The 19,880-nt window shown below is 38.8% G+C and overlaps 3 protein-coding genes across 5 annotated transcripts in view; 1 reads left to right on the plus strand and 2 right to left on the minus strand.

Moving 5' to 3' along the window:
- Nucleotides 1-3,824: 3,824 nt before the first annotated feature.
- Nucleotides 3,825-7,519, minus strand: LOC117745102 (C-type mannose receptor 2). 2 transcript variants are annotated; one of them, XM_034553170.1, is made up of 5 exons: nucleotides 7,502-7,519; nucleotides 5,473-5,679; nucleotides 5,018-5,356; nucleotides 4,466-4,876; nucleotides 3,825-4,377 (listed from the first exon to the last, which is right to left on the minus strand). In XM_034553170.1, the coding sequence occupies exons 2-5, from the start codon at nucleotides 5,624-5,626 to the stop codon at nucleotides 4,016-4,018; spliced, it is 1,266 nt and encodes a 421-aa protein (XP_034409061.1). In that variant the 5' UTR covers nucleotides 5,627-5,679; nucleotides 7,502-7,519; the 3' UTR covers nucleotides 3,825-4,015. The 2 variants fall into 2 exon arrangements, with proteins under 2 accessions (XP_034409061.1, XP_034409060.1); XM_034553169.1 differs by lacking the exon at nucleotides 7,502-7,519 and adding an exon at nucleotides 5,972-6,138 and having other exon boundaries at nucleotides 5,473-5,829.
- Nucleotides 7,269-15,510, plus strand: rxrbb (retinoid x receptor, beta b). 2 transcript variants are annotated; one of them, XM_034553172.1, is made up of 12 exons: nucleotides 7,269-7,486; nucleotides 8,731-8,924; nucleotides 9,126-9,279; nucleotides 9,539-9,718; nucleotides 10,128-10,181; nucleotides 11,485-11,645; nucleotides 11,796-11,925; nucleotides 13,012-13,138; nucleotides 13,255-13,296; nucleotides 13,408-13,499; nucleotides 13,586-13,691; nucleotides 13,828-15,510. In XM_034553172.1, the coding sequence occupies exons 2-12, from the start codon at nucleotides 8,784-8,786 to the stop codon at nucleotides 13,973-13,975; spliced, it is 1,335 nt and encodes a 444-aa protein (XP_034409063.1). In that variant the 5' UTR covers nucleotides 7,269-7,486; nucleotides 8,731-8,783; the 3' UTR covers nucleotides 13,976-15,510. The 2 variants fall into 2 exon arrangements, with proteins under 2 accessions (XP_034409063.1, XP_034409064.1); XM_034553173.1 differs by lacking the exon at nucleotides 10,128-10,181 and having other exon boundaries at nucleotides 7,311-7,486.
- Nucleotides 15,511-18,454: 2,944 nt separating this feature from the next.
- The window catches only part of fhod3b (formin homology 2 domain containing 3b), a 74,569-nt gene continuing 73,143 nt past the window's right edge, over nucleotides 18,455-19,880 (minus strand). Inside the window, exons 24-25 of the mRNA XM_034553527.1 lie at nucleotides 18,981-19,142; nucleotides 18,455-18,864 (exon numbers count right to left, since the gene is read on the minus strand). Coding sequence (XP_034409418.1) covers nucleotides 18,782-18,864; nucleotides 18,981-19,142 — 245 coding nt within the window. The 3' untranslated portion in view covers nucleotides 18,455-18,781. The remainder of the gene's footprint in view (nucleotides 18,865-18,980; nucleotides 19,143-19,880) is intronic.

Consider the following 19,880-nt stretch of genomic DNA (forward strand, 5'->3'; position numbering starts at 1 on the left):
ACAGTAACTGGTCTTTTATTTCAAGTCATTATACATCATGCAATTCAAGATAAAACACAGTGATTAAACAGATAATTTTGTTTATTTTTCTTTCAGATTTACATTTAACATGAATCAAACCTGCATGTAAATGCATCACCTCTGTCAGTGTTTATTGATAATTTGCTTTATACTCTTGTGTAAATGTTCACACCATCAAATATGTATCTTCAGCTCCAGAGATGTTGATCCCAGAATCTCCCAGAAATGTTGCCTACATTTTTCCAGCCATCGTTTCTAATAGTAGCTGCAGCATGTTTTGTGTTAGCCGATTTAATTGGCGTTTCAATTCTAACTTGTTTTTTTTCAATATTTAACCAATAGTACTTACATCTCAATTTACTTCATGGTATTCATTAAAAACATTTTGAATTGCATTTTCAGAATATCTTACATGTGTTTCAGATTAAATAATACATAGTTGTACAATCAACATGAAGTTTAGGCTAGTTTCAAAGAACTGAAAATACTGGCTCATGTTAAGTTACAATCAAGCTAATACACGTTAGATGTACACGTATACACTCAGTTGTAATAATAATAATAATAATCCATTTAATTTATATAGTGCTTTCTCTAGATACTCAAAGACAATTTACATTATACACCGTAGACACAGCTACGGGGAGCAATGCAGGGTTAAGTGTCTTGCTCAAGGACACATCGACTAGGGCGGGTATTGAACTGCCAACCTCTTGATTGAAAGACGGGCATGCTAACCACTGACCCATAGTCGCCCCATAAAGAAGTGGGTATGTGATGGTCCTGTTTAACCCAAAGACATAATTTGGCACATTAAAGAAAGATCTATGTCAGCCTCCGTTTCACTTCACAGGCCATATCATCGTTTGGTTTACTTATTTCATCAAGATATTATAATATTCACACTCCTAAAACAAATGAAACATTTTCAGTTTTTCAAAACTTTACACAAATTTTTTTTTTTTTTAAAGGCTAAAGGTAACTGGTAGAATTGAAAAGGACAGGGTTTGGAAATTAAATTTGAAATAATAATTGAATAATGTGAGAAGCATATGTGTTAAAAATTGTATTACATTTTTAAATGTTCCTTACAGATCTCGTTATCAGTCAACTTCAATAAATAGTTTACGATCCACTATGAGCCCTTCAAAGTCAAACCTTTTTTGTCACAATTAAAAAGTTCTTTCTTTGAGCACAGCTACATGATGTGTAATAATTGCAAAGTTGTTCAATGCATTATCACAGTAAGAAGAATAGGGAGTGAATGAGAATCTGGGGCACGATGTCCATCCACAACTCCTGGACATGGAGAAGTAACACAAGAATTGCGTTTGGACAATCAACACCAGACTCCCTGTCAAACTTGAGATGAACAGCAACATAGCCCTGGAGGAACTCATGCAGCGGATAGTTGGGTTCATAAAATAAAAGCATTCATAAAGAAATGCAGAAATATATACTAGCAAAGTGTACTGACATTTTTGTAAGTATGAATGACCTGCCAAAGGAAAACAGGCCACACATTCAACAATGTAATCAAAGAGTAGCTGGTAAAAAAAGATTATATACAATCCATGTTCCAAAGGTTTGTACCATTAAATGCTTTCATAAAATTGACATATTGTTCAACAAACAATTCCCTTTATTTCTCACATTAGTGAACTGACTTGTTCTAACAAAGTGAAAAAGTAAATATTGTCATACTTACATCATGCACCATCAATAATATGGTGATAATAGTCCCAGAGAAGCAGCTATTAATGCATATGAAATATCAAACTCTTGCTAATTCTAACTCCTTTAAAATATTCTAAAGTTCACGCTCTGCATCCGTCCTCATCCGCTGCTTGTTCAGTTTGCCTGTCCGTGTCCCCCTCTCTATCTCTTTCCTTCTATCCATCTCATTTCATGCAGGAGTGGGGTTACCTAAGAGACCAGGCCTCAATGGAGAAAATCCCTTTTCTACAATTAACTGTGAAAGTGACAGAAGGAAAGGAAGGGAGGGATCTATGGAGGGGTGCTCACTCAGAGAAGAGAATGAGAGAGGGAAGGACACAAGTGTGCAAGTCAGGTAGAAAGACATAAAGTTCAAAACTAATATTTGTACTCATTTTTTAAATGTCACCTTCAGAAATTACAGAATAGACAACTATAAAGATACTTTTTTAATACATTTTAATGTTTTGGACCCTCGGACTGCAGCCTTTTGCTGCTGCATTTGTAGTTTTTGATTTAGTAAATATATTCTGCATTGTATTTAGTGAGGCTAATAATTTATATAATAAACTGACATGCACATTTAAGGATCTATTTTCTACCCTATATTGGTAAGATTTTTTCACACAACTTCTTAATAAATATGTACATTTCAGTTTTGAAGCACCTCAAACTTGAATTGGGATTAGGCATAATTAGGTTGCATTACACTGATCCCAGTGAAAGTGAATTATGTCCATCACCATAATCTCTAAAAATGCGGAGGGAGTGACCACTGGGTATCCATGGAGAGATGTACACAAAAGGGTGTGGCGTGGGAATGTCCTCGGGGGTCAGGAGTGAGGGTGAAAGGGTCAGAGGCCACAGCCAGCTGGACAGCACACAAGAGGAGATGAGGGTGAGAAAAGGAGGTGAGGGGGTAGTCCAAAGACTGACTGACTGGCTGGACCCAATGGGACATTAACATTGAACTGATGGGAGGCTCACTGACCAAGGCCTATTCAGGGAGAAACTAAGCTATGACACACTCATGTGTAATGGTCCGTGGTAATTGACAAGTGACAAGACCCTCATTGTGGATGCAAAATCAGTTATAAAAATCCAATGGTGGATTACAAGCTATGCGTACTAGTATTCAGTGGTTATATGGGGTTATTTGATTCATTAATAAAAACATACTCTTGTACTAATACATTTTTTACAAGCGCTATACTTATGACTGGATAACATTGAAAGTGTTGAATCATATTCGGGTCACTCCATTCCAAAAAGAGGCCTGTAGGCATATTGGGATATAAATATGTATAACTTTATCAGTTTGAAGTGTAAGGGCTCACTTCAGTATGCATCATTTATCACCATTTGTTTTCCAATTATTTTCACTGACAGCAGTCAGAATAGTTTACAGTATGAAGCCCATTTTATTTCCTGTGGTTTATAATTCTTCACACGGTTTTTACTATTTCCACCTCAAGTAACATAGACTTAAACATGGAACTGACAGTTAAAGTCCATTCATATTTCAAAAATCGAAGCACATTAGTACTGTATTGTGAAAATGGAAAAAATTAACGGAGAAAATACCAAGTATGATGTTTATCTACAGATCAGTTCTATGTAACAAGCTGTCTGACAACAGTAAAAAGAGACTTTTCAAAGTTGCATTTTTTGAGATTGACAAATCAGTGAAAATATTGTATAATTTCTAGTTCCCATGGTTATAGATGCTCCCTGTAACTCAAGGGTGCAGACAGGAAGGTGAGTGTCTGTGAGCTCTGTCTTCCATGTGGCCGCTAGTGAAGGTCAGGTCAGAGAGGGCAGCAGGCAGTCTGGATAGGGGCCACACTCTGGTGGTCCAAAAAAGACAATCTTGGGGCCCAACCCAGGGGGTCAACATGCAAATAGTAACCCCTAAGTGAAAGGCGTAGAGCAGATCAATGTTCTCACATTACTCTTGCTGCCCATGACTGTGAATGTGCACGCCTACACACCACATGAGGTTTTCATATTTAATGAAATTCAGTCTCAACAATAGTGAAGGCAGCAGCTGTATTTCAACAAAGGCAAAAGAAGTATAACGTCATACGTCAGCGTTAAAATAACTATATCTTTATTGAAGTTCACCAAAATCCACTACCTTGATGTTACCATCGTCAAATATTTTATATTTAATGATGAATCAATAACTGAAATAAATAAATAAAACATTTTAGAATTTACAGCATTACAAAAGCTGCAACAAAAACATAGTCATCCGTGTGACTCTGGCCTAGCACACTCATCCAGTGCATGTGTAGCAGATGAAATTTAGTTGTTCTGTCTCAGGCAAGCCAACCCACTGCTGCCTCCCAGTGGCCTCAATGGCCCCTGTGACACCACAGTCATATTTCCTTTCAGATCCTTGTCCCGGGGCCCAATTGTGGTAACAGCCAGAAGTTGACTTTGTCCAGAACCAAAAGTTCAATTTACACGTGTACCGTAGACCCAGCCAAACATGAGGTGATGTGGCGTTCCTTGCTGTTTCAGCCACCTTCCCCTGAATGTCTTCGGTGGTAATGTGGACAAGGTCAAGATGGTGCTCCCTGCAGTAACCCATCGCTTCAATCCATGTCATATTTTCTTGGATTAGTATCAGGTTTTCTTGAAGGAAAACAGAGAAATAGTTCTTCATTCATCATGGAAATGTATGCAAAATGAACACAAAGGCACATGATAATTTTAAACATACCTGTAGAAAAGCTTTGACTATTTTCAGTGGGCTTTGGAGTTGAGGACGGTGTAGTGGTCTGGGCTGAAGTCCCCATCAGTGTTGTTAGTGTAGAGGTACTACCAGTGGTCACTTGTGCAGTAGTTTGGGGAGGTTGCCGTGTAGGTGTGACAGTTGACATTTCTGTAGTGGTGTTGTTGAGCTCAGTATTTGGTGTACTTGACACAAAATCTGTGGCATTTGGTGTCGTCAGTTCATTGGAAGTTGTAGCTTCTTCGGTGGTAATAGTTGTAGTGGGTGATTGATTGGTAGTAGCCAAAGTAAAATGATTTGTTATCACATATTGAGTTGATGTACTTTGAAGGGTTGCCAGATTTGTGGTCGTCTGCTGTGTACTTGTTTGATATGTGGTTGTTGGAATTGATTTCCTCGCTGTAAGAGTAAGTAAGTAATGAATGAACACAGATTATAAGTAGCTTTGTTGTCTGTTGTGTGAGGTTACAAAACATAATATAATAATATAACATAAAGATCACTTTGCTGACAAAGTAAACGTGTGATAGAGCAACTTACCTCCACGACAAACAAAAGAGCGCTTGCCGCTGCATTTCAGGTCATTCCATTGCCCGTTATCTTTGAATATAGCAGCAGCACAATTCTGCTCATTAAGGTTATCAGGCTGACTAGGTTTCCAGTAACGGAATGAGGTCTTGCTCCCGTCAGACCACTTCCAGGGATCTTTGAAGAGGCCAATCCACACAATTTGTGATCCGGACACATTACGTACTGCCTCATTCTCTACTGCTGAGTGTATGCTAATGAGCTCTGATAACAAGCCCCTGCAATGATTCTGAGCATCCCTCCACGATTTGATCTCAGCAACAAAAATTAGACCACTGGTATCGCTGTTGCCTGCAATTCCAAAAGATTTGACATTTTAAATACAAAGACCATTGCAACGTCCTGCATTTAAACATGATTTGTGCCATCTGAAATAACTCTGACTGCAAAATTACCATTTCACTTACCTCGACAAACAAAACTTCTTTGGGTCCCACAGTCACTTTCAATCCACTCTCCTCGTAGATCCATTGTTGCACACGCATCTTTATTCTTCATTTGTGGTTCTACCTTCCAGTTAAAAAAATCCAGTTTCTGATCCGGCCAGGACCAATGCCACATCCATACATCTCCAGTCTCCAGGCCTATCCAGGCTCTGGCAATGGTAATTGGAACTAAAGTGATTAAATGATCCATATCAGTTGAATTGTGAACTGCTGCTAAATCAGTGTACATCTCTCTGCAATAGGTCTTTGCTTCAGTGTAGGACTTGGTCGTGGTAATTAGGTGAAAATCGGAAGATCCCAGAGTAAAGAAGCAAAATCCTGTAATAACAAGTTATACACAATTATAACAACAATAATAACCAAAACGTTCTTGTCTTCCCAAATAGCCAACCACATGAATGCATTTGCATCATACATGTTCAATTATGATATGAGGAAAACATGCATGTAAAGTTCAAACCTGAGATCAAAAGCAGATACAGTGTTTGAGTCCCTTTTCTCACGATCCATCTGTTTTCAGGCATGATCATGGCAAACGGCAGCACAACAAGCACGTTGTAACTAACTAGTAAGTTGGTACTGGAGCAATGAGCAAGCAGCACAGTGTTTTTTGTAAGAATGGCACTTGGCTTGTTAAGAGACACCTCTTCAGCAGCTACAGACAAAGCAGTTCTTCAAGATTCTTTCTTTCTTGCACACACTAGGCACATGACTTCATGAGATGACAGCTACATAAAAAAATGTACAACTTTTGATCTGCATACATGAGTGATCTATGATCTGTCATTATTTGGCAACAGGTTGCGTCAAAAATAAAATATAATTTAATTTCCTGCTCTAAAATCACTGATCAGGTCAGGTTATGTAAAAGTGACCATGGATTAACCGAACACATATAGAGTAATTCAAAATATCTAATTTGTTGGATTGGAGCATTAGCAATTACTCATATGGTTGGTGGTTCCAGTGTCCATGATCACTACACTGAAAACCACACCCATTTATGTGTATATAAATGTTTTGTGTCTGTTCATTCAAATATGAAATTAATATTGTGATATAGAGGTCTGTTGGATCCTGTTGACAGGAAAATGTTAAATTTCCAGGAGGCTGCGTCTGACCAAGAGTACCAGACTTTGGTGATGAAAAATTATATCTGTAAACAATGTAACCGTGTGTCAAGAAAGAAAAGAAAAGAAAATGCTGCTAAATAAAATTGTAAGACATTTCTGTTCCTAGGGGTATAAATTGTTGCAAATAAATAAAAACTCTGTTAGAAAAGCCAAACTCATTCTTCACCCCGGAAACAAGAAAGTTCAAATAGAACAATGTGAGATGGTGAAAACAATATCACTGGAGCATGAAATGTTGTGCAACACTGTCTACTGTATCCTCCTGACAAAAGAAACGCATTCCTTCTTCTAGGTGCGGCTGAGAGACTTTTGCTCAGATTAGGTCTGCTCTGCCAACATTAGGTACCTGCATGGGAGTTGTCCACATATCTTGTGTCAGAGTATAATGCTAATTTGCTTTACATGTAATTTTCCATATTCTTCCCGAATGCTTCAGCGGTATACTTCACAATGTTTGATGCAGTCTGCAGTGGAGTAGATTTTTTTGGAGGGCCATTTACTTAATTTCAGAACAATATCGAGAGGGAAAGTTACAGCAAACAGTAAACATATTTGTTTTATTTCATAATGTGTATGCACATTTTTAACTATTTCGCAGTGAACAGAAATCACCCACATAAAATCGATCATGTACTGCAGGAGTGTCATATGACACGCTTCTATGGGTGGTCCCATGAGACATTTTGGCTCAAGGGATTCTGGCACTCAGCCGCCATGGCCTGTAAACAACAACAGCGTCAAGTTGAAGTAAACTGGATTTAAGTGTCGGCCTGTTGCCTTCCGGGTCTGACTACAACGAGTACCGAGAAGTTGTGTTCAACAATGCGTCGAAGGTGTGTCTGGTAAGTAATTCCAACCTTCAAACGACCATGAGCTGTTTTGTCATCAACCGCTTCTTCAGACGACCAACCTGAACCGAGCATTGCGCTAATGTTAGCTACGTTAGCCACGTTAGCTTTAGTTGCAGCTCACACGCTAACGTTAATCTTGGCTCGTACGCACGCACGCAGAAAACACTGCGCTGATTTACTGATGTTGTCCGGTGACCGTCGAGCGAACGAGCTCCGCGTTTCGTGAACATTACCGGTATGATTGTGTCGCAGTTTTACGAAACGCTACAGAATGTGAAACAAGCCAGACAGACGCCAAAGCTAACGTTAGCTCGGGGGGTCATTTATGGGGTTGCAGCTAACGTTAGCTAGCTAGCTGACGGTAAAAGCAAATGTAGGACCGTAATGTGTCACAGTCACTCATACGTTGTGCCGATATGTATATTCATGAAGATATCTACGGGCTCTTGTCCGTTTTTATTTTGCGGTTCTCATGAACTAAGCTCATGTCGTCCTCCACGGTACTGCGTGTGGCTACATTTAGTAAACGTGTAACGTTTTTGCGATGAAACCGGGGCTAGCTGACGTTAGCAAACACCGACTAATGTCAGCATTTGTTGGTGTACTTAATGGTTTTGGATTCTTGCACAACACGTCGCTAAATCTCAATGTGTTTTCCTCAAATTGGACCAGTTTGAACGAGGTGGCAAATCTTGTAAAACAGTTTTGATGTTGAGCTTTCCTTTTAGCTAACGTAGCTAACCAGAAATGGTGAGGTTTCAACCTTATTCGATCACCACTTCTCTGTGCGTGTCATTCAATATGTATCACGTTTGTTTTGGGGTCTTGGTTTGGAAGATGTCTTGGCTACAGTTCATTGTTAGAAAAGGTGATCGATGACCTGAAACTAGGGCGACAAAGCCCGATTAACGTTCTCGGTTAACGTTAATCAATTTGTCTTGGAAATGTCAGAAAACAGCGAAAAATACCACTACTAAAGGTGTTGGTTTGTCTGACTCGCAGTCCAAAATATACCCAAAGATATTCGACTTTTCATTTTTGAAAACAGAGAAAAACGTCCTCCTCTGAGTCGGAGACTGATGTCAACTGTGCTTGAAATATGTCTTAAATGATTGATAGATTGACAAAATAGTTAGACAAGTGAAGCTGTCGATTTGACATTTCCCGTAAATGTTTTCAGTTCTACTTCCAATCTCATCACAGAAAATAATAATGTCCTTTTGTGTCACCCTCAGATTGATATCCTTCAGACAGGACCTCTTCCCCTCCACTGGGTAGCATACTAGCCATGTCCTCACAGCAACCCAACAGTTCAGCCTCCAACAGCCCCACCAACATCTTGGGTTCTCCTTTCTCAGTTATCAGTTCCTCACTTAACTCCCCAGTAGTCTCACCTTCACTCGGATTTGGATCCATCAGCAACAGTCAGGTAACTGACTGCCATAATCGTCTGTGAATTCATGTTATGGTTACTTAATTTTTGTATTTATGGAATTAATCTGCTGGAGTTGTAGGGTATAGATGCATGGGCATTGATTTGCAAAATTGGACAATGCAAAAGGTAGTGTTGTAATTTAATATGACATCGAATTAACCAAAGGCATTTTTTTGGGTTGCTTTGTGGGTACAGATCTCTTCTTCAGCACCTATATCAGGGATGCACTCAATCAGCAACTCTGAAGATATCAAGCCTCCATTTGGCCTGAGGCCTATGCCAGCTCACAGCCCTGGAATAATGTTGTCTCAGAAACGCATGTGTGTCATCTGTGGAGACCGCTCTTCTGGTGAGTGAGGGCGCTAAGAGCAGGATTAGCAGTAGTGAAACATCAGCTGTGGACAGTTTTATTTAATTTTAGTGTTGATAATAACCTACTGTCAGATGTTTTTGTCTGTGTTATCTCAATATTTTTAACTAAACGGATCCCACTCACCATTGCTAATAAAAATATAAAATGTTTTGTCAGACTTTTGCCTTCACTTTGGTGTTTTGTTTGATTTCCTCAACAGCTGTTAACTTTACTTCTTTATTTGTGTAATTTACAGGCAAGCACTATGGAGTGTACAGCTGTGAGGGTTGCAAAGGTTTCTTCAAACGAACTGTGCGCAAAGACCTTAGCTATACCTGCAGAGATAACAAAGAGTGCCTGGTCGACAAACGCCAGCGCAATCGCTGCCAGTACTGCCGCTACCAGAAGTGCCTGGCCATGGGCATGAAGAGGGAAGGTATGCAAGGAGCAGGGTTGCATTAGAGGTTAAAGTTCATTTTGAGAGCCTGTTTGGCTATTGAAGGTTTAGGAACACGTTTTGTCGCGAGTTGTCATACATGCAACTATACAAAGGTGACATACATTGGAGTTTTCAGCAACATAGAGTTAATATACATTTTTAGAACGATTTAAACATTGGCAGTCATTTAGATTTCTTAGAATAACTAATTATGCTAAAGGAAGCCCACTTAAATTGATTAGGTAATATTGGATTACTACTATTTCTGGCATAGGTGAGGGTGGATGCTAGATTAGATAAGATAAAGAGTAGAGACGAGTGTATTGGGGCTGGTTTATATAACTAACCCCTCTCCATCTCTTCTCTTCATTTTCTCCTATTCTACCCTTTCTCCATCTTTCAATAGTGATCAAACATGTAAAGTGGATAAAAGAAGATGGAAAAGATGAGGGATGGATGAGTATGACATGAAATCTTAAAGATACTGTATTTTTATGTTACTTATAGAATTAGCCTGTTGTATTTGACATGAAAATTGTCGACTGGCAGATTTGTGTGAAAACGTTTCCAGAAATGGCGTAGTGCCCTGTGAGGATAGACTGCACTGTAAAATAAGCAGCCAGACAGCAGTAATTATTTGCTGTGTTACTGTATTTTAAATCTGATGGAGTGGATTGGTGTTGAAGCAGCATAAGATGTAATGGATCGTTCTAGTTAAGGCCTTCACAGGCCACAAGGTCAGTTTAGAGTATCTTATGTATACAATACATGTGTTATGAGAGGTGTTGCCTCTCTACTAGGTCTGTGTAGCTCCAGATTTAGGCACAATACGTTTTTACACTGCTTAGACACCAGTTAAATCACCCCGTCAGTTTGTAATGGCTGAACTTTCGCCAGAGTCTGATCTGCCAGTGAGATTGGTAGATTGTACATTTTCGAAGAGATTCTGACAGTTTTGTTTATTTCCTGATTTGGTTGAGAGAAGTCAGAATATATATTGGAATAGACAACAGCTTCTGTTCTTCCACCTCACTGAGATCACAGTCTCCTTTTTGGGTTGCTGTAGAAACCACAGAATCTCTTTTTCCCCTATTTTGTTTTACTTCCATCAACAAACTTCACTTGCTAGTCTCATTGAGCTTTGTGCTGTTAAGACAGCGCCGCTCTGGAGTAATGCTGCCATTTCATGTGGGGAGAACAATAGATTTTTAGATGCATTGTGATTCTGTCTTTAACACTTTAGTATGCATGTTAGCTATCTGGAAGGCATGTTAATAACAAACTCATGCATGTAACTTCAACCTGCCAGTTACTATACTTCTGTTGATCATGGAAGTACGTCTTTTGTCATGATGGATATTAGTTATGCTATTGTGAGTGTACTACACAGTAGATCAAGCATGGAATTGAAAAATGTTCAAAGATACATTGCCAAACATTTCATAATCTGTTATAAACTCCCTGAATCAGAATGAAATATTGAGGAATGTAGCAAAGATTGCCCACACTTCAGTATTAATTGACAGAAATCCACTGAATCTTTTTTCGCTGTCATGATTATAATTTGTCAAGACAGCAGAGGATTTGAATAGGACTTTGGTCAATGCAGCAAAAACACTGCAAATAGACAGGGTATTTTGCATAATATCCGTCTTTAACCCATAAATTCATCACTTTTCATTTTTTCATTCTTCAGTATTTATCATCATCTCATTCCTTGTATCCCCCCCCACCACTGTTTCCTTATGTTTTGTCTGACGCAGCGGTCCAGGAGGAGCGCCAAAGGAACAGAGAGCGCGAAGGAGAGCTGGAGTTCAGTGTTGGAGTGAATGAGGAGATGCCTGTCGAGAAGATTTTAGAGGCAGAAACTGCTGTGGAGCAGAAGACTGAGCTTCACTCTGATGGTGGTTCTGCAGGCAACTCTGTAAGTGGTTACAACATGGCAATCAATATCTTGTTTTGCAAACGCATGGTGGCGTTGGGTCTCATGTCTTGAGAATAACCTAATTAAAAACATGCTCTTAAGTACAGGCTTATTGTTATTGCTGCTAACCCTATCCCTGTTTGGTTTCAGCCCCATGATGCAGTTACCAACATCTGTCAGACTGCAGACAAACAGCTGTTTGCCTTGGTGGAGTGGGCAAAGAGAATCCCTCATTTCTCTGAACTGCCCCTCGATGACCAGGTCATCCTCCTGCGTGCAGGTACAATTGAGCAAAAGAATGACCCATTTGGTACCTTTTTTAACGTGGCGATCAGCTCCACATTATGTCTTTGCCAGTGTATCAACGGCAGTTTTCATGTTTTTTTATACATTTACACTGCTATCTAAAATAGTTAAGTATAGCTATTGTTATACTCTTTCAATGCCAACAACAAATGTAAATAAATCAACAAATATATAAAAATAAACAATATTCTTTGCAGAAAAGGGCTAAATAAAGTTCAACCACACACCCTTATCAATAACTATGTATTAAACAACTCAATATAAACTAACAGACTTATTCGTCGTTTCCTAAATCCCTTTGACTCCACTCTTGAAAAGAGGTGCGGGCCTTTGACAATAAACTGCAAAGAGTTCCACAATCCTCAAAATACACTCCCAGCTAAACAATTATCAAAGCAATTGGCTTTCATTTATTGGCCTGTTAATATGATCAAACTCTGTATGACGTGTTCCCTGTCGTGGACGAGGATGGGCGGCGGCTCGCCAAACAGTCAAGAACGTTTTATTGCATTTGAGAGATGACAACGGATATCGGCATCTACTCGAGTAAAATGTCACCACACTTTCGATCTTTTTCTTCTCTCGTGTGCCCTTATCGATACTCCAAGTATTTACTACCCTGTTTAGAACCTGGTTTCGGAGGGTGTCCCTAAAGATAGTGCAGATGTGCTTAATACATCTCATTTGCACATATGAATAACTAAACTCTAAAAATTAACCACAAAGTGGGAGAAGTAAAAACATGGTGAAATATAGTTAGAGCCTGTTGGTTAACCTTTTGCTGCCCTTTACATCAATTCTACTACAAAGCAACTTGAATATAACTCCAATCTATGGTAACATTGTTAACCTGAATGTAGGTATTTGTGCATGGATAGGAAAGCTGAAGCCTATGTTAATTAATGCACAATAAAATATTTTTGAAGATGGCAACAGGATTTATTTTGAGTTCAGATTTCAACCACAGGAGGGGAATTTTGCACAAGTCAAAGACTTCTCCTTTTGAAACAGCTTTTCATTGTGGGTGTAATTTAAATTTAAATTGTACCTCATCTTTCAGGGTGGAATGAGCTCCTAATTGCCTCGTTCTCCCATCGCTCCATCGGTCTGAAGGATGGAGTTCTCCTGGCCTCTGAGCTGCAGCGCGACAATGCACACAGCGCCGGAGTTGGAGCCATTTTTGACAGGTGCATCTACAGACAAAAAAACTGCCAGCAGACTCAAACATATTGCAACTACTGCCTTTGTCTAATGTTTCACATATGTGTAATGTCTCTATAATACCTGGATTTATTTAACACAGGGAGAGTGTGCAGAGTGCAGAGGTCGGCGCCATATTTGACAGGTAATTTTTACACTTTTGTGATATTCATGTTTGAGTCAACAGAATGTGTAATTTTTCTCACTATACTTGTTGTATTTTCCACTCCATTTTCCACAACGTATCATTATTTAGGGTTCTTACAGAGCTCGTCAATAAAATGAGAGATATGCAAATGGACAAAACAGAGCTGGGCTGCCTCCGAGCCATCGTCCTGTTCAACCCAGGTTTCTATGCAATGCTGATATCTAAGAAAATAAATAATTTGTATTGTTGAGCACATGATGAATATATTGTCTATATTTTCTTGCAGATGCTAAAGGGCTCTCCAACACCGGCGAGGTGGAACTCCTTAGAGAAAAGGTCTATGCATCATTGGAAGCCTACTGCAAACATAAATACCCAGAGCAGCAGGGAAGGTAAATGTCCTCAACTATCACAAGCTCGGCATAGTCTTGTTTTTCACTCGATAATGTAGAAGGTCAACGTTGAACATACTGGTTTCATTGTTCATCACGTCGAACTAAAGGATGCCTTTTTTTTTTCTCAATGCAGGTTTGCTAAGCTCCTCCTTCGACTGCCAGCACTGCGATCCATTGGCTTGAAGTGCTTGGAGCATCTTTTCTTTTTCAAGCTGATCGGTGACACACCTATTGACACTTTTCTCATGGAAATGCTTGAAGCTCCCCATCAGTTGTCATAAATAGGAAACGCGTCTTGTGGTTGGGTTTAGATGGCTGAAGTCTGGGAAGCTGGAGTGGGACTGGAGTGGCACTTTAAGTTCTTTGAAGATTTGTCAATTTGTCTCACTGCTGTCTGGGTTACACTATTTTAGTGCAGCACGGATTTGCTCTTTAGACCAAACCCAAGGTGTGGCATGATCTACAAGCTGGTGCTATATGTTGAAATAACTTCATGAGTAACTGGTTTAAAAAAAAAAAAAAAAAAAAAGATATTTTGAAAAATGTATACATATTTCCCTCACAGGAGCTATAATTTGGGTAACATTTTTATATAAGCTTTTTAGACAAAGTCTAACATCAACATTCAGTTGGTTCTCCAACTGAACTGATCCCCAAAACCTATTTTTTAAAAGGATGGCCACCTGAATCATGTGTATGCATTAAGGAAGTAGTCTTCTTTTTATAATTCTTAATTCAAGCCAGCTCTAAAATAATATAATTGTACCAAACAGTCACCTTGAACTGTGCCCAACCACAGCTCTGAGTTTACTTGTTTCCATTGCAGAAGATTAAATCCCAACAGTGACCCTGTGATAGACAAGTCAGTGGTTGACACCGTCAGGTTGGACTTGTCAGTGTTGATTGAGGATCAGCTTTATGTGTCTGGTAATATACAGTTAGTGTTGTTTACTTCTTTGCCATTTTATAAATCTAATCACTTTGTGGTTAACGATTAAACTGCACTGCACACTTGCTATGTACTATTTCTAAAACACTTTTAAAATATTGCCTGGCCTTTAAATAGTCAGGCGTCTGTATTTTGGTGCTATTTCAGTAATAATTTGACATAATTGCAGTTGCACACCAAACCACGAACCGAAGAAAATATGCAAAACTGAAAATCCCTTTGTTAATCTCTGTTAAAAATGTAGCAATATAAGATGTAAACTGCATAAGAGCTTTCTGCCTGTCAGTCATTCAGGGGTTTTACAAAGTAAATCATGTCTGGTGGAAAGGGAATACTCAATTTTGTAATTTATCTATACAATTAAAAGGTACTGTGCAAAAGTAATTGTTCAGGGAAAATGTATATTGACAAATTTGAATTATGATCAGGATATACAAATTATATAATTCTTAATATGTGCCCTTGTCTTTAGTTATCAGCTAGTATGAAGCAGAATATGTCTTGGGTTGCACTGGATTTGCTGAGACTGTTTCAGCTGATTTTTATTTTTTGTCCCTTTTTTTTTTTTTTTTTTTTAATGCTCAATTGTATTCTCCAACCCCCCGCCCCCCTTTTTGTAGGTAGATGTCTTGTTTGTCGTTATGTCTCTGCAATTTATTAAACGCAAACCATAATCACATTTAGATCCATAACACCTGTGGAAGTATAGGAATGTTAAACAAGACCAAGTGAGGTCTGTATGATGGCCATGTGTAAACCCCAGATGAGCTATTTTGGTAAGCTTGTCATCGACCTCTATATGCTCTTGAACATAAAGTGACTTGAAATATGGGTGGTGTGGACTGAGAATAAAGTGGCTTAAGTTTTCTTTTGTCTACTTTTTTCTCCCCCTACAGTGTTAGATACATATTGACACTTGTTTATGCAAATCTATAGTCAAAGATGTTTTAATGAGCCTGTTATTGTATTCGTTACGCAGAGGTTTTCCTCGCCATTATATAAATTGAAATTATATTTTGCCCAGGCTGTTTCAAACTGACAGCACATCAGTAGTTCAAAAAGGTAAACTGGGAAAACAGAGTGAGATCTCCAGTAATGCCAGTTGAGCTCCACGTTGATCTGGTCTAAGTTAACTGAACAGGCAACAGGATGCAGCTCATGTCCAGTCCACACTATACGAAGACTTATACTAAACTAGGATAGATTTATTTTTGGTGAAATGATAATAGTATAGTGCATAGTGTGAAATAGTCAGACATGGCATTATATGAATGCTATGACTTTATTTTTACATTTTTATAACTGACTTCTTTGCAACAGTTGATGCTTTTTGCGATATACTCAAGACTTTTCTTTTACCTCCTAAAGTTACTTTCTTCGACATGTTAAACTATGACTTTTCAAACAAACTAAACTAACCTTTTTCCAAATACTACACATGATTTATATTGACACACTATACTATAATTATGGTCTGACTTTTTTGTTTACTTACCATACATTGACAATTGCTTTGACACTGATATTCAAAGTCAAACTTTTTTTTCGACATACTAGTCTTAAGACTTTTATGAAACTATTCAACACACCATACTAGATATACTTTTTAAAAAAATGTCAAAACAATGTTTTAATGAGCCTTTTTATTGTTTTTGTTACATGTTTTTCTTTTTGCTGTGGGCATAGACACAATAGAAGCCTTGGTTGTAATGCACTTGTGTCAAGTTCCACAGTGATGTCATGGCACAGGCAGCTAGTGGGTGGTGGGCTCATGTTAAATTAGACGAAGAAAATGCTGAGTGCAATGAAATCAAAGGCTTCTAAGGGATGCCACAGGACTAAAAGGTGAATTTCATGAATACGTGTTTCACCATGTTTGTTACAGTCTGTGAAGTAAAAAGGTTTAATACCACAAATCCTACAGCTCTGAGAACCTAAGTGAACCTCCTTTTGTATCAAGCAGAGGAGACACTTCGTAAAACCATTAATGGCTTAAATTATATTTAGAATAATACTGCTTTTAGTCTATGACACACTATTCTACACATGGAGCAAAAAAACAAACGGAAACAAAGATATTGTCATGACATTTACATCATTTTGCAGCATTCCCCCTATATTACTTTACACATCTATTCTATTCCGTCTTTGACAAAAATCAGTACAATCTGGGAAACACAATGAGCTCTTCCTCCATAACTTCAGTTCTTAGAAGAGTTGCATGCTACACAAAGTCTAAGGTGCTGAATCATTTTCACTTAATTCGTAACAAAACAAAAAACATACTGCTGGTGTGGTTTTTTACGTCGCTTTATCGTAATGTTGCGCTAACTTATTGTTTCTCTTAATGGCCATCTTTCCATCACAGTTTGAATTTGCAAGTGAATAAATGTGTTAAGCCATGATAGAAACTGAAATGGTGATCATAAACATAGCCACGGCCGTTCCAAATTAGTAGCACAACAAGTTAATCAGCAGTTCAAAAACAGACCAACATAATCAACATGTTAAACTATGTGCTGTCTTTTTCACTACAATACAGATGTACATGTTTTTAAACAGATAAAAGTGATTTTATATTTGTCCATATTACTTATTGTCATGTAACCCCCGATGTTCTTCTTCATAGTTATGGAATGAAGCTCCACGTCCTGTGAATAACAAACTAAGATATCCAGTGATGCCAGTTGAGCTACATGTTTATTTGGCCTGGTCTATTTTCAACTCCTACATTTGTACCTAGATTTTGACTAGAGTGGAACAACAATGCATTTCTATATTCTACAGTAAGGCAACACGATACAGCTTATGTGCATGACCAATCCTAAATTGTCATAAATACTTTAAAGCTATCTTCATAACATACTATTTGATCCAAAACATAACGTTGAAAAAAAAAAAAACTATTTCTTTTGCCGGGACAAGTCTAAAAACACTGGTTAAAAATAAATCACAGCTCTTGAATGATGTACACTGCAGTATTATCCTCTCGCCCCTCAGACTGCACATCTGTAGTAACATTTTCTTGATTATATGTCCCTGAAAACATCTTAATAAATAAATGTCTCTGAAAGGCACTCTGAGATGTGCAGCTCATAGTTTCTAGAAAATAAAACTACTGATCTCTGAAGATTGCTCACCTGCAACGCTGTGCCGTCCGTCCTTAAACCGCCTCCAGCTCTTCACTCAAGCAGTGACAATAGGTTGCATGATGCCACTTGTCCACATTTGTTTAAGCTAAAAATGCCGATGAGCATTCGTATGAAACGAGTGGAATCGCTAGTCTCACGCACAACAACTGGACTGTTGACTGTCATCTTTAAAATATGTCTGCTAAATTTCTTCTTGTCCAGTCAACGAACTGACAACGCTTTTGATGTTCATTAAGCTTGAATGTGTCCACTTTGATGAGACATTACAAACTGTGCAACTATTGATTTGCAGGTTAAATTGTCGAGTATATTTTCAGATGTCAGTGGTTCGTCAGTGTCAAGGGTTTCAAATTCCATTGACACCTTTTACATCCAGTGCAATTGTTCCTTATTTGAGCACCTTCTTGAGCAAAATGAAAAGAAACATGAAACTACCACAGTAGTATATAACAGAACAACCCTCTGCACAAAGCCATCTATTCAACAGTCAACACCTCTTTCTATTTGTCTCTGAAGCTGCAGGGCTGACACTAAAACTAAGCAGCAGGGAGTGGAGTGTCTGGGCCACACTTCTTGCCCTTTGGATTCAGTCAAGGCCACTGAGATTGAAGCAAATGCACCGACAACTGTTTTGATGCGCTGCACCTTTTGCGAGACACTTTTGCGCAGGTGTTTGAAGGATGATTGCGATTTAGCCTTATGAGGGAACGTCATCGGTGATCATCCATCAATAGCAACATTTAGTGGTTGGAATGCACGTTCCGGTTCTGCTCTCTCTGACCATCAGTTCAAGAATAAAACCTTTTATCCACTCTCTTCAGGAAGCACTTGTGTCAAGCCTATGTGAACCAAATGCATGAAGATGAGGTCAACTCATCCAAGCTGTGAGGGAATTTTAATGCCAAGCCAGAGTGAGTTGCCAGTTTGGGTGCAGGCATTGGAGGGGCAGTGAAAGGGCTTCGGGACGTCCTGACGCTGTGTCCAGCTCACACCTGCATCTCTGAACCACTGGACAAGCCGAGAGCGTTCGCCTCCTCTGTTGTCAAACCATTCTTCAGTGTCCTCCTCACTGTCCAGCCGGGGAAAAAAAAGGGTATTATTATAGTGTTTGCACAGGTAGGTGATTTTATTAATCTGTGCGTGATAATAAATGATGCCACTTGGCCAACGGTTGACGTGACTCACGTGATTTTCGGTTGGCTCGGGACCGTCTCCTCTCCCGAGGTTGTGTCCGCTGGCTGGGCCCCTGAGTGGCTGACCTTACAATCCTCTCCATAATCTCATCAGCTGTGTCATCTGTGCAGTTTACTGGGTCGTCACTGGCAGAGCACCATGGGGCAACACGCCCTGAAACAATAAGGTCAGAATGAATAAGAAAACAACAGGCACAGTGTATAACAAGACGGGGTACGGGGTTCTGTGAGGTTAACACATTATATCAAAAATGCTCAGATGCTTAATATTAATAAGCTATAATTGTATAACATTTGTAACAATTCATCCTTTGTAGTTACATGTTGGTGCTTGTTGAACAGTATTGATAAAATATCTGCCTCTTATTCACACATTTTTAAATGCAGTAATGAGCGTAGTCGTCGTTAACTCAAGTAACTTTACTTCTCCTGGTTCACATCAGTGTTGCCAACTTCGTCCTTGTGTGTGTGTGTGTGTGTGTGTGTGTGTGTGTGTCTGTCTCTCTCTCGCTCTCTCTCTCGGGAACCCTTTGTAGATATAAATAACTTTTTTTAGGCTAACAAAAACATTACAATGTATTATACACTAAGGAAAACATTCATTATTAATATTATAACCATTAATATTTTATTCCATTTCTGCCAATTAATACCCCTAAATGTCTGCTCCTTTAATTGGATTTATGCAGTGGAGAAGTTATCACAAACTAAGACTGTTGTCTTACAATCAATGTAAGTGTGCTATCTTACAATCAATGTAAGTTTAAATATGTTGCTGATGTAACCGGTGAGAGCTTATAGTGGCTATGACGTTTTACTATCAGGATTCCTGCATATACCCTGGTCTGTACACAATTTCACAGCGAACCATCCTAATGTACATGCATATTTC

This window comes from Cyclopterus lumpus, chromosome 16 (assembly GCF_009769545.1).
Source record: "Cyclopterus lumpus isolate fCycLum1 chromosome 16, fCycLum1.pri, whole genome shotgun sequence".
Taxonomy (NCBI): domain Eukaryota; kingdom Metazoa; phylum Chordata; class Actinopteri; order Perciformes; family Cyclopteridae; genus Cyclopterus; species Cyclopterus lumpus.

Excerpts from the sequence above, each read along its gene's own strand:
- LOC117745102 (XM_034553169.1), bottom strand. The coding sequence starts at position 6,041 with ATGATCATGCCTGAAAACAGATGGATCGTGAGAAAAGGGACTCAAACA. Across the intron at positions 5,830-5,971 it reads GTATCTGCTTTTGATCTCAG|GATTTTGCTTCTTTACTCTG; the intron begins GTTTGAACTTTA and ends TTGTTATTACAG. Across the intron at positions 5,357-5,472 it reads AAGAAGTTTTGTTTGTCGAG|GCAACAGCGATACCAGTGGT; the intron begins GTAAGTGAAATG and ends TTGGAATTGCAG.
- rxrbb (XM_034553172.1), top strand. The coding sequence starts at position 8,784 with ATGTCCTCACAGCAACCCAACAGTTCAGCCTCCAACAGCCCCACCAAC. Across the intron at positions 9,719-10,127 it reads CATGGGCATGAAGAGGGAAG|TGATCAAACATGTAAAGTGG; the intron begins GTATGCAAGGAG and ends ATCTTTCAATAG. Across the intron at positions 11,926-13,011 it reads GGTCATCCTCCTGCGTGCAG|GGTGGAATGAGCTCCTAATT; the intron begins GTACAATTGAGC and ends CTCATCTTTCAG.